At 36.9% G+C, this 17531-nt stretch overlaps 1 protein-coding gene across 6 annotated transcripts in view; it reads left to right on the top strand.

Moving 5' to 3' along the window:
* Positions 1-17531, top strand: part of WDR72 (WD repeat domain 72) — a 247699-nt gene that overhangs the window by 15743 nt on the left and 214425 nt on the right. For all 6 annotated transcript variants that reach the window (XM_003314678.5, XM_063794161.1, XM_063794162.1 and 3 more), the window contains exon 2: positions 13932-14096. In XM_003314678.5, the coding sequence (XP_003314726.2) occupies positions 13944-14096 (153 nt within the window). In that variant the 5' untranslated portion in view covers positions 13932-13943. The remainder of the gene's footprint in view (positions 1-13931; positions 14097-17531) is intronic.

Here is a 17531-nt window from a genome sequence, read left to right as displayed (position 1 = left end):
TGTTCTCATGGACTGAAGTCAGGCCCTATGGACTGCAGAGGCTGCTTGGTTCATAGTCTTCTACGGTTAAAGTGGATCTCATTCTGGCCTACCAGAACACCCAGTTACTTTCTCCAGCTTTCCTCAGTTTCCCTGAGTTCTTTGTTCCTTCCTAAAGCTCAACTTTGCCCTTTCCCAAACTGTTTCCACTTACTAGCTAGCTGTGTGACACTGGCCAAGCCACTTTACTCTGCTCTCCAATCTATCCATTTGTTTCATCAAGTTTATTAGGGTAAATTTATAATACATTTAATAAACTGCATACTTTTAAAGTGCACAATTCCAAATTGAGTGTACAGTTTTCACACCAAAGCTCTTTTTATCTCCACCTAAACTCAAACTTTTAAAAGCAAAAATCCCTCCTGGGATAAAGATGACCAAGGTATGTTTTCTGGAAAAAAAAAAAAATCTTTAAGTAATTCATCTTTGCCCCTCACAGTACCTATGAGTTCTGAAGAAAGTAGGTGGGATTCTTCTCCATTTAAGAGATGGGATTCACAGACGTCACATAACTATAAGTGGCAGATCTGAGATTCAAACCCAGGCCTATTTTATCTCAAAGCTCATATTATTCACTGCTGTACTATATTTACTTTCCTCTTAGTGTTTATTCTGGTTAGGATGTTATTGTCAAAAGTCATGCATTGTAACCAGGAACTTTATCCTTTGTGTTTCTAGTGGGCTGTCTTCAGTCAAGGGGTTTGAGATTTGTCTATGTTTGTGAGGTTGGTAAAGCAGACTCAGTGTCTGGGTGTGTCCCTGAAGACAGCTATTTATGACAAGGTAAACAATTCCAGTGTCCAGTAGACACCACCCACAAAACCACATTTGCATCATACTCATTATTCTGCTACCCTCAGACAAGTCAGAAAGATAAAAACAAATTGTTACAGGGAAGAAGATGAAGGTGGGCTGGAGGATGGGAGCTGTAATGGCGTGTTGTCCTTCCTTGTTCTTGCCAGGTATTGTATTTATGGAGGGAGGATCAGGAAGGCAATGAAGGCCATGTTGGAGCCTGGATGAATAAGAGGTTTATTGCTCTTGTTTTGCTTGATTTTTTTCTTTTTTAGAACAACCAAAATAACAAAGGAATTTCACATCGCAAATCCCTAAGAATTTCTGATGGGCAAGACAGGGGCATCTTTGCAATCGTGTGCAAGGAGCAAGTTCTGGATGGGCTGTTAGTAAACCTGGTTCAGTTTCTGTCTCGGCCACTCATTTCTTTGATTACTTTGGCCAAGTAACCAACTTCCCTGGGCCTTCATTTACTCATCTATAGAAGGAAAGAGCGGTAATTGTGATCTACAAGGCTCCTTTTTGTCTTCAGCTTAGAGATACCAGAGACCCTACTATGCCTACAGGTCCCAGTTATATTTGAATTTCAGATGAAAAATACATATTTTCTATAAGCATGTCTCATACAATAAACAATAATTTTTAGTGTAATCATGTCCCAAATATTACATAGTGTATACTATACAAAACTTACTTGTTGTTCATCTGAAATTCAAATTTTACTAGGCATTTTGTATCTTTATTTGCTAAATCTGGCAATCCTAATTTGGCTTGGAGTCATTGATTTAAAGATCATCATAGAGTTTAGAAGTAATAATAACAAATTGTATATTTTCATGGCCAAATATTCCAGCATATAGCCACAGTATTTTCAAGAAAAGAAATTGTAGTGTCAATACTGTAAAAGTAAAGGAAGGAAATCTCACACCCTCAAAGGTATTGCTAGAAAGTGATAGTCAAAATCTCTATCCTCAGTACAAAATTATAGTGATTCATTGCCTCATCCAGTCAATTCATTCCATATACTGAGTGCTGATTATGAACAAGGAATAATGATAAAAGTTATCTACACAGAATCACCTATACCCCCATCAGTTCTCCAAGGTAATTATTTTTTTTCCATTTTATAGATAAGAAAACCGAGGCTCAAAGAATATTTGCAAGTTACTAAGGTGTGGGAAAGGAAGGCAAAACTTTATCTGACTCATTCTATTAATATTTTCTTGCCCTTTTTTTTTTTTACAATAAAGTAGAGTTTGAATTTTAAAATAATACAAATAGTGGCATGCTGGATACAACCTAATGATGAACCCAGAATCAGAAACTTTATATTTCTGTGTATTTTGGTAGAACATGAAGAGAGGAACTGGGGTGGTTACATTCCCCAGAATATACTTCTTCCAGAGCAAGACTATGCTTTGGTCCTAGGAAGGTCACACCACCTTTCCTCCACTTCCTCATCAGCAGAATAAGAGTTCAGCTTTACATTCTTCACATCTCTTCCAATTTCTAGTGAACTCTTGCTTCAGTATCCAGGTCAAACACATCATATAAGAAATATTACTGAATGTCACCTATGTGTTAGGCAGTGTGCCAGGGACTAGGGATCAAACAATGAAAAGACATACATACCCACCTTTTTCTAGCTGTAATGTACAGTTTTGCAAAGTGTCCCCACGCTGGTGATTTGAGAGTCCCTATGATTTAGGAGGTGATTGGGAAGTTAATGTTGCTAGAGTAGGTAGCCTATTGCTATTTCTATTTCAAAATATATTATTTAAAGAAATTTTCACTTTAAAGCAGAACAGTTTGGGAGCTGGCAGGTCATCCTGTGAGTGTGCAACAGTCAGTGGCTATCAGCAGGACTGCATTACTGGGAGGTTTATTTCTTAGACGTGGATATAGTTTTGTGAGCTCTATAATGGTTTGAGCCCTCTACGGCTTTAAATTATTTATATTTCTAGACAAGTTTTATGTAATTCAATGCTTCTCATCCTTCTTCATATCAAAGCATAAACATAGAAAATGATTATTTTCGTATACACCAGGTTGAAAGTTTCAGTTCCTCTCACCCCTATAAACTCTTCATAGCTCATTATGTACGATGGCATGCTGATGGGAGGCCCTGATTTAGCTGATTTGTATCACAATAGAGTGTTGGTTATAGAAAGGAGCACAGGGAACTCCGTTACTGAAATCCTGTGTCAATGAGAATGAAAACAGAAACGTTACTGCAGATTTACTACAAGAAGGTATTCCTTTGATCTGAAGAGAAGATTCATTTGATAGAGTTTTTTTTTTTGAGACGAGTCTCGCTGTGTCGCCCAGGCCGGGCTGCAGTGGCGCGATCTCGGCTCACTGCAAGCTCCGCCTCCCATGTTCACACCATTCTCCTGCCTCAGCCTCCCAAGTAGCTGGGACTACAGGCGCCCGCCACCACGCCCGGCTAAGTTTTTGTATTTTTAGTAGAGATGGGGTTTCACCGTGTTAACCAGGATGGTCTTGATCTCCTGACCTTGTGATCCACCCATCTCGGCCTCCCAAAGTGCTGGGATTACAGGCGTGAGCCACTGCGCCTGGCCTGATAAAGATTTTTATGTGGAATATCAAGCTATCACTAGTACTTTAAAAATCAATATTAAAACCGGAAATCCTAATGATTTGGAACATTGCATATGGCTTTTTCTAGAAAGTAAAAATATTCACGAACTTCCTATATTTCGAATGGCTAAAAATCATTTCCAAGTAACGATTTGAAACATCTCTTATTTAGAAACAAATGTGGAAATTATAAACATGAACAGTTTTACTTTATTAACTATAAAAGGTAGGAAGTCCCAAAATATATCACAAATGCTGTTTTGGTCTTATTTGATGTATACCTAAATTTCAATCTATATTAAATATGTAATACTAAAATAACATGCTTAAATTTAATATTATGCTTTTATTTCATAGTTATGTATAAATTGCAGTGATCTATATATAATTAAACTCTATAAATTAAACTCTATAAAAATCAGCTTTTTAACACTTTCATAATTATTACACCTAAAATAAATTTTTTCTTAAAATTATTTTTTTCATTATGCCACCAAGAAATGACAAAATTGTATACATATATAATGTGAAAATGGTAGGATATACATAAATGCAACTACATAACTAGCAAGTAATTCATTTACATTGTTTTTTTACCTACTGGCTGTGAGCTTCCTGAAGCCCATTCATCCTTTCATCCTGAGAATCCAGTGTGGTATCTGAGTAGGCTGCAGTCCAGAATTTGTGTAGGAATTATTTGAGAGTTACTTAAGAGAAGTTTTATGTCTGTATGTTTGGTTGTTTATATAATTATTTCCATAGCTGTATTGATTATATGATAAAATGTTGATTACATTGCTTATATGTTACAAAATGCAATATCAAAATATACTTAGTACTAAGATGTACTAAGTACATTTATTTACTATTTGTATTTACCAAGTATTTACGTACAAAGCGTAATGTACTACAGTGTTGTAGTTTGTCCTGTGACTAGAGATCCCCGTGAGAGAAATTCATTTGACCTCTATAATATAGGCTCTAACTTTATCCCTATCTGTGGCTATGATGCCTATTTTTTTTTCTTAGCCAAAAGGCCAAGAAGTAATGCTATATTTCTTTCTCAGTGTTCACTTATTTTCTCCAGTGAAAGTATTTATTCTGAATTGCCTTTAAATAGATGAGATTTAAAAATTATCCTACAAAATCCTACCAGCTTGCTTTAGACACCCAAAATATCATTCAGGTACTCAAATTTGGTATACAATAATTATAAATTGAGGGCTATGATAGAGGTTTGTAATCTTTTTCCAAAGACTTCTTTAAAACTTGTCTAGACACATAATCATTTGAAACACAACAGGTGTACTTCTGTCAGGAACATAACTTTCTCCTCCGCACCACAGAGATTCTATAGAGAATTTTTAATAAAATGGTTCTTTCCTTTGAGGTTTATTTTCACTTAGAGATTCCTAGGGAATTATTAGGGATATCAGAAGACATGGATTTACTTTCTATCCTATTGATAGCAAGGCACTACGTTTCTGGGGTTACTTTTTAAATTTTGCTGGGGAAAGATAAAGAGTCTGAAGAAAGTGACTTCTGATATGTGCAAGCTTTTAATCAGTTCTTTCTCCTCACTGTACAATTCATTTGGTCTTTCTCAGAATCTCAGAATTAGAAGTGATCGTAAGAATTATCTAGATCAAGCCAGATGCAGTGGCTCATGCCTGTAATCCCAGCACTTTGGGAGGCCAAGGCTGGCAGATCACTTGAGGTCAGGAGTTTGAGACCATCCTGGCCAACATGGTGAAACCCCATCTGTACTAAAAATACAAAAGTTAGCTAGGTGTGGTGGCAGGTGCCTGTAGTCCCAGCTACTCGGGAGGCTGAGACAGGAGAATCGCTTGAACTTGGGAGGCAGAGTTTGCAGTGAGCAGAGATCGTGCCACCACTCCAGCGTGAGTGACAGAGCAAGACTCTTAATCCAAAAAAAAAAAAAATCTGGATCACATTTCTCATCATCAGCTTTCTTATAAGTGAGGGGGGGATTACATTAATGATCCAAGGCCACTTGCTCTAAATCCTATGGGAGTTTATGAGTAAAATATGCAAGGTAATATAATGATAGCATAATATGTATATTTATACCCATATGCTTTTGTTTACATCATTGTATTTGTTCCTCATAAGAATAGTGAAATGTAGGCAGCTCAGGTGATAGTAACCTAATTTTACTAATTACGGTATTTACAATGTGGTAATAACGGTTATAAATGGTAAAAGCAGCCCTGGAAGTACGTCTCTGAATTTCAGGTGTGTTGCACTACACATAGCAAATCTGGATTGTTCAAGATCGATTCTAGGGATCTGATTTCTTGTGGCTTTGGCCTTGGTCCATTTTGTTTTCTAATTTGGTTGTGTTAGGAATCCCGTGGCTATAAAGGTTTTTAACCTGTGAAATGCTTTGATTTACTTTCACCTCCCTAAACTCCAAATTCCTTGTCTTTTAACAATACAATAACATTTGTAAATATTTGAATGTGGGGATGTTTCATCATGCATGAGTCTTTAGAACTATATCCTGTGAAACTGCTCTGGGCCCTGCGATTATAGCAATAGACAAATGAGATAGAAGTCTCTGCCCTCAGAAAATTTGCGATCTACTGAAAGTGAAGTTGAAGTGAGTTTAATTTGAATAAGGATAAAGCAAAAGTGTTATGGTGAAAAAGTTTGACATATGGATTATCCAGAAGTATGAGAGCCAAAATAAAAATAATAGTAGTAAGTTATTAATATTACTGTCTGCTCCACATTGTGTGCATGATCTCATTTCATTCTCACAACAACCCTGTAAGGTATCTTTATTGTTCACATATTATAGATGAGGAAACTGAGGCTCAGAGGGACAAAATGGCTCAAATTTAAGTCTAGCCTGATTCAAGTTTACACTCTTAATCCACTCTCTCTCTTTTGGTATACAGAGCTTAAAAATAATGAAAAGAGGAATTTATTCAACCAATATTTATTTTGTCCCTATCTTCAAAGCACTGTTCTTCAGGCATTGTAGGGAATAGATGAGTGATTAAGAAATGATTCCCATATTTCAGAAGGAATGTAGAAGGAAGAAGCATCAAAATTAGTTGAATCATGGCTCATGCCTGTAATCCCAGCACTTTGGGAGGCGGAGGCGGGCGGATCACGAGGTCAGGAGATCGAGACCACGATGAAACCCCGTTCTCTACTAAAAATACAAAAAATTAGCCGGGCGCGGTGGTGGGCGCCTGTAGTCCCAGCTACTCGGGAGACTGAGGCAAGAGAATGGCGTGAACCCGGGAGACGGAGCTTACAGTGAGCTGAGATCGCGCCACTGCACTCCATCCTGGGCGACAGAGCGAGACTCCGTCTCAAAAAAAAAAAAAAATTAGTTGAATCAATTTTTTTCAGTAGAAAAGAATATTTTCTGCCAACGGATAGGCAATATGCTACGTAAGGACTGATCTCTATCCTTGGGGGAAGTGTATCACTTCATTAAGGGAGACATCAATGCAGAGCGGATAATTTTCAGGGAGATACAAAACCGGAATACAGGTGACCAGTTACTGGGTAGACAGTGTTGCAAAGATTCAAGTAAGAGAAGCTAATTTTCCAGAGCAATAGGAATATAAATACTGCACCTCAAGAGTTATTTATCCCTTAGTGTAATGTTAATCATTACAAATATATTAATTCACTGGCAAATGTTCCTCGGAATTTCCTTCTCCTACTGTTCTTCTCAGCAGGGTGGATGAATTTCTTTGACTAGTTTCCTAGGTAAAGTTTAAAAAATGACACAAGTCCTTGGACAAGAGCCAAAGTGCACATTGCCCGTAAAAAAATGCCCAGTTTCCTTTGGAGCAGTGTGACCCAGGAGCTTTCCCTTGTGTACCGCTATTTAATTCTTGGCTAAGCACACGTTAGCCAAGCCAAGAGTGAAGGTCAAATGATTTTTGTATGGTGATTTTCGTTGTCTCAGTACTAAAAGCTGTGGTGAAAAGAGCAATACGAAGTCAGGAGTAGTATTTCTTAGGAGCAGAATGTTAAAACACGCCCATGTGTGTCCTTCTCACTACCTGCTTTGCAATCTTCACTTGTATCCAATTTATCTGGTATTCATGAGAGTGAGCTTTTCCCCAAAGGTGAATTTTCCTTGTCAATGAAACTTACTATCTATTTAACTCTTGTCTTAGAAATAGTTAAAATTGCTAGTTTCTACTTCCCCCTCTTCTTATAGTAGAGTATATTGGACATCGCAGCATCTTTTATTCAGACAGGTGGTTGCCATCAGAGGCAGTAATTGTCCGGGGCTAGAGGACTGCGGAGCGCTCAGGAGTGATAGAGATGTAGGCCAATTTGCTCTTACACTAAGGGTCCCAGGACTGCCAGATTCTGCGGCTTTAATGGCAGATTTTGTGGGCTTTTTGATCTCCTTTCTCTTTGCCGATTCCCTTTTTTTTTTGGTGCGTACTTCAGTTGAAAATCATTATGTTCCTACTTTCTTCACTTCATTCTCCTTCCGTCTCTCATCTGTTGATTTTGATATAAATGAGCTGTTAAATGAGCTGTCATTTTGCTTTACTTAGGAGAATTTATGTAGGTTTGTCCTATGTGCTTTCATATGTAAGAATGTATCTGTTAATTCCCCAAGATTACACCCAATATGAAGTTTTTGCTAAAATAAATGTGTGTGTGCATAATTTTACATATTTTATTCTATTTTAATGGTTACAAGTATTTGTGTTTCTATTTCTTATTCATTCAGATTTAATAATCTGTGTTTTCTGGCTGGGTACAGTGGCTCACACCTGTAATCCCAGCACTTTGGGAGGCCATGGTGGGCAGATCACCTGAGGTCAGGAGTTCAAGACCAGCTTCGCCAACAAGGTGAAATGCCGTCACTACTAAAAATAAAAAAATTAGCTAGGCATGGTGGTGGGTGCCTGTAATCCCAGTACTCAGGAGGCTGAGGCAGGGGCAGGGGCAGGAGAATCACTTGAACCTGGGAGTGGAGGTTGCAGTGAGCCGAGATCACACCATTGCACTTCAGCCTGGGCGACAAGAACGAGACTCCATCTCAAAAAAACAAACAAACAAACAAAAAAAAAACAAAAAAAAGGCTTGTGATCTATATTTTCTCTAAAAATTATTTCACTTACCTTTCCAAATTTTTAATATTAAGTTAATAATATTCTCATTTAAGATATCTGAGTTTACTCATTTTCTCTATATATTAATTTTGATGTTTTTAGGGCCGTCCTTATCAAACTTGCCATAGATTTCCTCACGTTATTTCTCTTTTCAAAACCTGGGTTTCATTTGTAGATTATTTCTTTTATGTTGTTGTTTTTATAATATATACGGTTTTGTCTGCATTGTTTCCTTTTGCATTCTTTGTATTTACCCTGCTCTTCTTTTATATAAGATTTTAATTTGGCTGTTATTTACTTATTAATTTGCTGTCTTTTTTCTTACTAATGTATTTACGTGTTTAAGGCTGTAATTTTTTTAATACAAAACCTACATTTGGCAAGTTTTATTATACAACGTTTTCATACTTTTGAGTCTTAACTACATCGAATTTATATTATGTTTTCTTGGTAGCCCAGGGATCATTTAGAATTTGTTTTAGTTTCCAAACATTCAGACAGGGAATATTTTAAACTTTTGTGTTATGCATATGTTACAGGAGTGGGGAAGGAGGCAGTTTCAGATTTTTATCGATTGTGGTCAGATAATGTTTCCTAAATGGTATTAATCCTTTTAGATGTTTTGGGACCTGTTTTGTGGTCCAGGAGGGTCACAGTTTTATAAATGTTGTATGCGTGGTCTCATTGAAATGTATTTTTATTTAATTCCTAGATGCAGGAATCTATATATTTTTGTGCTGTTACTAATACAAATTATGTGGTTCAAGTATTTAATATCCTTAAATTTTTGTTGTCTGCTTGATCTGTTTATTACTAATTGAAACATGTAAAATCTCTCTGTGTCATAGTTAATTTACCAACTTTTCTTAGTAATTATGCTATATTGTGTTTTATGTATTTTGAGACTCTGCTGTTGAGTATCTAGAGACTATTATCCTTTTCTGGTGAATGACTTATTTAATCATTGTATAGTGACCACCACCCCCCCGAACAGTGGTTTTGCTTTAAAGCCCATTTTGTCCAGTATTACCTCAGTTTTCTTTTATTACTATTTGCCTGGTACATTATTATTCACCTCTTTATTTTCAACCTTTCTACGTTAATATTTTAGGAATCTTTTGTAAGTAAGATATAGTAGGATATATTCTAATTGATAATTTTTGTCTTTTAACTAGCAAGTTTAATCCATTTATTCATTCTGTTGCTAACATTATTTATTCCGATGCTCAAATTGTCCATGGTTTGGCCTGTGGGAGGTCCTTCAAGCAGACTTCTGTGTTCCTTTGATATATCCTCACTGTTTGAGCACTTCCTTGTTTTAACAGCAATTTAGTCCAGTAGCATCTTGTGTTTCCCTGCTCCAGGCCTGGAGTCAACCAGTTTCCCAATAAAACCTGATTCCTTTTTAGTAGAGAATAGTATTTAGAGATGCTATGTAAGCCCATTGCTATTGGAGTGTTGCTTCTCCCAAGACTCCAGCTAACAGAGATGGCAAGTCTGTGTGTGTGTGTGTGTGTGTGTTTTACATCTACCTTTGTTTTACACCAGTTCCTCTAATTCGACTCCAGTACCACAGGGATCATTCAAGTTTTTTCCTTTCCATATTTCTAACTCTTTTTTTCTAACAGTAAGAAATCTGATTCCTGTTATAAATAAGCAATATACTAATTATTGGCCATCAGTCTGTTATGTAACCAATTTCCTGTAAACGTGCTACCCTGTCCTCTGTGTGGATGCCCTCCTGATCATTTTCTGGCTTTAACACTTCTTGTGGACCTGTCCACTGCCTAATATGTGAATATCCTGCTTGTCCCTGTATTCCTTTACTACATCTGATTACATTTTCAGGCAGCAACTTTTCTCATCCTACCAGTGCTCTCAGGATGCTCAACACCCCTCAGTGTGCATGCCTTCCTATCCTCCTTGGGCTTCAACACTTTGTGCCAGACCATCCTTGTAAGTTGATGTCCTCCTCACCCTGCCCAAGCTCTGGCCCCTCACAGCAGGGCCACTTCCTTCACTGTCCTCACCCCTGTTAGGCTCATGACACTCCTTGTTGAGGAACCTCATTATGTGAGCTCCTTTCTCACTTGTTCCTGCTCCAATACCCAGTGCCAGACAGCCCTGTATACATTACTCCTCTTCACCCTGCTTGGAGGCTGCAGCTTCCATGCGGCTGCACCTCACATGCAGCTGCCCCCACATTTGGACACCTCACTCACCATCCCTGGGCTCTACTCCACTGTCTTCCTATCCTGATGCCCTCCTCATACTATTTGAACTCCAACACTCCACTCTTGCTCTGTTCTATTAATACTCCATGGCTTTAGGACTGAATTAGCAAAGAAGGGAAAGGGTTCTATCATTTTTGGAGCTTATATTAGATAAATATTGGGTCTTTTCACTTAGCATCTGTATCTCTTAACATCTGTGATTTATCTTAATGTCTCTGAATTCTTTTTACTCAACATTTTCATTTTTTTTTAATGACTTCTTGCTGTATTCTGGGAAATTTCCTGAAAATTGTATTTAAGTTAATTATTCTCCCTTCACTTGGGTCTATTCTGATTTGTCCTTTTGAGATTTGTTATATTTTAACGATTATGTTTTATTTCTAGAAGTAATATTTGTTTCTTTTAAAAGTCTACCTTTTTTAGGTTTTTTCTTTGGGTTTTTAATTTCATCTTTTGTCTATTTATTGATTTATAATAATTTATTATATTTGTTCTTCTTTTGAAATATGTTTTAGATTGTTCACTTATTGTTAGTTCCTGGGGTACTAATCTTTCTGTTTGCTCATGGTTTATCTTGAATGTTTTATAATTTTTTATTGTAAGATTATTTGCTACTGGGGCTAATTGTTTTACAGAAATCCCGTTCACTCTTGATAGTGAGGGTGTCTTTCAGAATGCCTTAAGTAAAACATTAAACAACTTTATTGAAGTATAATTGACACACATAATATTTGCGTGTATACATAAATACATTTAAAGTATAAATTTAAGTTTTGACATATGTATACCCTCATGAAACCATTACCATAATTAAAATAATGAACTTATCTACCACCTTCAAAAATTTTCTTACTCCCCATTGTAATGTCACTGTTCTGTTTTTTCTTTCCTTGAGCAATCACTGACCTCTTTCTGCCAAACTGTTTTCCATTGTACATTCCCCCTGTCAGTGTATGAGTTCCAGTTGCTGTACATTCTTCTTAATACTTGTCATGGTCTTTTTTTTTCCCCCTGTCTTGCTCTGTAGCCCAGGCTGGAGTGCAGTGGCACAATCTCAGCTCACTGCAACCTCTACCTCCTGGGTTCAAGTGATTTCCCCGCCTCAGCCTCCCGAGGTAGGATTACCAGTGTGTGCCACCATGCCTGGCTAATTTTTGTATTTTTAGTAGAGAGGGAGTTTCACCATGTTGGTCAGGCTGGTCCCGAACTGCTGGGTTCAAGTGCTCCACCTACCTCGGCCTCCCAAAGTGCTGTGATTACAGGCCTGAGACACTGCGCCTAGCCATTAACACTTGTCATGGTCTTTTAAAAAAATTTAGATATTCAAATAGGTCTGTAGTGTTTCTGACAAGCCTCCCAATAGTATCATTGACCTGGAAACAATTTTTTATATATAATTATCATAAAAGTATTATACATAATTCCAGAATCCCCATGTGAAGAAATTCATTCCGGAATTATATATAATATTAAATTTTTTTTTTTTTTTTTTTAGTCCCAACCCATTTGTACTTCAGGCTTGACAGATTTTTCTTGGGAGATTTGGAAATACTCTTTCTTATCTTCCTGGGGTAGTTTTTCTATTCCTCTTTCATTGAGCAAGGCCACTTCTGAGAGTTTTGCTTCCTATCCTTACATAGGGATTAATATGCAAACTCCTAGCCAAAAAGCCACATACTAATTTAGTTCCAATACTTATTGTACTGGTTTTCTGGTTTCTCTTAGTTTTTCACTGCTTGGGATTTTCCAGACTTATTGATAAGCTTGGTCAGGAAGCAACAACTTGAAAATAGGTATAATGCATTTTTCTCTGTGTTTGAAGCAGAAGAAGGTCTGTGTTCTGGTTACAGTATTATTGAAATCAGAACTCTCTGGGTAGCTTTGTAGTATGATTAATATGTATAATCCTGGTATTCAGAATTGCAATGCTCAGAACATTTCCTGTAGAAACTTTGGCTTCATGGTGTTTGGACATGGCAGTTAGAATAATGCAAGTGTATTATAGACTAGATAGACTAACATATTGACCTAAGAAGTGAAAATGGGGAACTAGATACTGAATTCCAGACAATGGAACTACAAGGAAAATTTGTGTTCATAGTGTCAGTGCATACCCATGTTTATGTATATATTTGTGTGTGTGTAGACATATATAATTGAACATTAGAAATAACATGTATCATAAGTTTTAAAAATTTATATTGGTATTTACCTTTTTGGTGGTTTAGCAACAGAAATCCTGCAGGACAGAAGGTTTTCATTTTCTTGACTTTCTCAAAGCAATGTGGGAAGTATGCTTGGCCCCTTTCTCCTCTCTTTTGGACATTTTTAATGGGATTAAATATATAATGCTAAATTGTCTCCCAAAATTGTTTGTGTTTCAGGAAGGAATGACAATTTGGGGAGAATATTTAACTCAGTGTTTCACAAAATATAATGCACACATCACTGAGTGATACTTTGGGTGGTCATAGATAACATTTTTTGATACTTATGTATTCATTTTAACCCTTGTAACTAACATATGAATGTAGTAATTTCATAAAGATTATTGTTTAGGAAGATACCAAACATAAAAATAGGTAAAATAAAAATTATTATTAAAAATAGAATATGGCAGAAATCATGACAGTCATACATGAATCTTGAAGACTAGGAAACACTGTTTTTATGGAAAAGATTTATTTTTTTAATAGCAAATTCACCAATTTCAGGTATTTATTACCTAGATGAGGTAACATTTCTAGGGAGAGAGAGTCTGCAAAGCTGGCTTCAAATTATACCATGTAGACAGCTCTATGCTTCTTGAGAGGCCCAGCAGGACTTTGCAGCAAGTTGGATGTAGCCACAGGAAGAGCTGGGTGTGAAGTGAATAGACCATTCCTTTCTTTCTCTTCATCAATAATAAGGAATTTGAAGATAAGTCATTCTTGTTTGATGAATTAGTAGTGTGCATGGTAATTTCAGTTTCTGATGACTACTTTCTCTTCTAATTGACGGGGAAACACCCTTTTCCATAGCCCCAGGAGAACACATCATTGAAGTTTGGTCATCATAAATCTGCTTATAATATTATCGGTTTCCTCAAATTTCAAAAAGATTACCATGTATGCTTCTTCCCTTCTTTGTATGTCAGGATTCGTCCAAAATGAGGACTTCCCTGCAGGCAGTGGCACTCTGGGGACAGAAGGCCCCTCCCCACAGCATCACTGCCATCATGATCACTGATGACCAGCGAACGATTGTGACTGGAAGTCAAGAGGGTCAGCTCTGCCTCTGGAATCTCTCACATGAACTAAAGGTTAGTGAAAGCTACTGATATTGGAACAGACACCACTCACAAAATACGGACAACTTGCATTTTCTATCTGCAATGACAGTGGAAGGTTTGCATGATTGTTAAAAAGATGTTCATTAAAGTAATAAATTGATTTTACTTCTGAATTTTGAGAAAATAAAGTATTATATGATCGATCAAGATCATATTTGAAAATTATATTATGAATATTGCTAATCTTAGCTACAGCTAAGTGTTACCATCCTTTAAGCTATGCTGAGTTTTACTATTTTATATCCTGAATTATATGTTTAAGTAACTGAACTACAGGCATGTAAGTATAATTTTAAAAATTATGGCTCATTAATCTAAACAAAGGGCACCCTTGAAAGCCACGATTAACTAAATGAGTAATATCTTAATTATGTGGATGTTTCTGCTCATTTGGCCTTCTTGCTATTCTTTTAGTCTCTGCCTGCCTGTGATTTTTACAGATCACATCAAAATGCTCTAAATCCAATTTACTATTTTCGTCCTTCTATTTCAGAACCTGACCTCACCTAGGATTTGGCCCATTGATTAGCAATTAATTGTCCCTGTCTCAAGTCATAAACATTTAACATATCGGAATAGATATTTGCTTAACTCTAGCAGTCTCTAGACCCAATTTGAACAGTTAAACTAATGATGTAGTTAAAGTATACTGCCCTCATTAAGAAGCCTTTTAAAGATCAAAGACTTATTTTTAGCCTTTAAAGTTTGTCACTTTAAAACCTAAATTAACAATTAATTGTAATTCTATTTTATAGTGTAATTAATTAACATCTCCCATCACTGAACAGTTCTACTACAGGACTGCCAAGAACTGCATTGCAGACCAGCTCAGCTCAATGTTAATGAACGTTCTTGAAGGAAGGATGGGTATTATTGCAACAGTTGTGCTTTAAAAATAGTGGCTCCCTTTGAAAATTAAAACATTAATTTTCTATTATAGTTTAAACACAGATTTCTAAGTGACTAAAATATCTTACTTATTTGTAATGTTTAAGTGTATTATTTTCTGGCTAGAATAGTTGTGTAATAATATGTAGGTCACTATAAGCTTAAGAAATCTGGAATTCTAGCATCTTCATATTTATAAAGGCATTGCTAATATTTATTCAACTTTTGTTTAGCATACATTTGTTGAGTGCATGCTATAAGTTGTGTGGTATGGTGGGTACTCATTTGTAAATTCAAATGTGAATGATAAGACCTGGTGCTGGCTGCCCAGGAGGTTACAGTGTAGTACAGAAAAAAACTGGCTACTGTGGCACAGTTATGATGTAAGGCACTCTAAGCAGGGAATGGTCTGCACTCCATATTCAGTGGAGAAGTTATGCCATGGGTCTCTTAGGAGCAAGTCTTCTGCTTGGATTCAGAGTAGTGGTTCTTACAGGGAGCAATTTTCCTCCCAAGAGACATCTGTTACTATCTACAGACATTTTGGTTGTCACAATTGAAGGACAAGGTGGCATGTAGTGGGTGGAGCCAGAGATACTACAAAGGTCATATAGTGCACATGACAGCTCCTCACAATAAATAATTTTTCCATTCCAAATGCCCAGAGTGCTGATACAGAGAAATCCAGGGATAGAGATATGGGCTGGGAATAGGAATTAGATTGGTGAGAGTGGAAGAAGCAAAGTTATTCTACATTAAGGAGACTGCCTGTGCTTGGAGGAAAGGGAGGAGCTGTTTGTTGCCTTAACCTAGGTGTGAAAAAGGATCAAAGAGAGGTAAGGCCAGAGGGGAAGACAGGGGCCTAGGCGTGGAGAAGTTGAGATGACAAGTGAAGGAATTTATATTGAATTCTCGAGAACTATAGAGGAGATTTAAGTTGGGGACGGGATCAGCTTTGTGTTTTTCAAATTCACTGTGAGGACATTGTGCAAAAGTTAATTACACAAAGTTATTGATTCGTATGAATGTGAGATACTCCATGTAAAGATTTTCCCGAACATTTTCTATGGCTAACCATAGAGCCAGACTGAATAAATAGCATCTCTTATTTTCCCATGAATCTTGCCCCCCACATTGCAACTAATCAACTATTAGTAGGGAAAACTCCAGAATGAAAAAAATCAAGGGCACTTTTCAGTTCTCAACAAATCCTCTTGTTATCCATAAAGTGGTCAAGTGAGTAGATTAATGGGTTAATACTTAGTGGTTTAATTTTATTTTTGTTTAAAAAATGTGTATATAAAGGAATAATTTGGGTAGGGGTAGAAAAAAAGGAGTCCTTGAGGACAGAAGAGACTGTAAAAAAGGATGTAACTACATGGGTGACTGAGTCACTGTAGGGCAGCGTCTCAGGGAGAGGATGGTAGGAAGAAGAGAAGGAAGTCGGGCATGGGAGGTTGTAAAGTGAACAGGGAGCCATTTATTTTCTCTTCATACTAAGTTTGGAAAGTTCTTTCCCCCTCCAAAAGTATGTAGGTAAGAGAATACATCAGGTTCTGTGGTCTTAAACACTCGCTTGCCACCACGCAAAATGGAAAAACAAACCAGGGACACTTATTTACGCTTTCATTAGGCAAACTACACAGGTACTTTTTGTTCTAGGCACAAATCCCTCCTCCAGGTTTCTCGGAGTCCAGTACGGGAGACAGACTTGTAAATAGGAATTTGTAAGGCACTGAGATACTTTCCATCTCTATGAAGTTGACTATTCTACATATCTCCTGTAAGTGGAATCATACAGTATTTGTCTGTGATTGGCTTATTTTATTTAGTATAATGTCTTCAAGGTTCATTCATGCTGGAGCATATGACAGTATTTCCTTTCTTCTTAAGTTTGAATAATATTCCACTGTATATATATACCACATTTTGTTTATCTGTTCATCTATGGATACATACATGGGTTGCTTCCACCTTTTGGCTATTGTGAATGATGCTGCTATACACATGGGTGCACACATAACTGTTGGTATCCTTGCTTTCAACTCTTTTGGGTACATACTGAGAAGTGGAATTGCTGGTTCATGTAGTAATTCTATTTTTGAAATTATTTTTAATTGACACATAATTTTGTACATATTTATGGAGTGTTAATTCTATTGTAAATTTTTTGAGGCACTCCTATGGTGGCTGCACACTTTGCATTCCCACCTGCAGTACACAGGGCAACCAATTTCCCTGTATCCTCACCAGTGCTAGTTACTTTTTTTTTTTTTTTTTGAAATAGCCGTTCTAATGGGTGTTAAGTGGTATCCTGTTATGTTTTTGAATGGAAAGCCTTTCTGAGAGTGATGCTTGAGCTGAGTTCTAAAGAATGCACAGGAATTGAAGGTGAGTTTGTAGACACAGGGAATGACAAGTGTGTGTGAAAGACATGAGCATTTTGCCTTAAGGGAACTGGTAAAAGTAGTTGAGTAGACCTGGAGCATACATGGTGAATTAGAAGTGACAGGCTCA

The sequence above is a fragment of the Pan troglodytes genome, chromosome 16 (assembly GCF_028858775.2).
Source record: "Pan troglodytes isolate AG18354 chromosome 16, NHGRI_mPanTro3-v2.0_pri, whole genome shotgun sequence".
NCBI classification, from domain to species: Eukaryota; Metazoa; Chordata; class Mammalia; order Primates; family Hominidae; genus Pan; species Pan troglodytes.
Note: the sequence above shows the minus strand (reverse complement) of the source record. Positions and strands in the feature narration are given on the sequence as shown.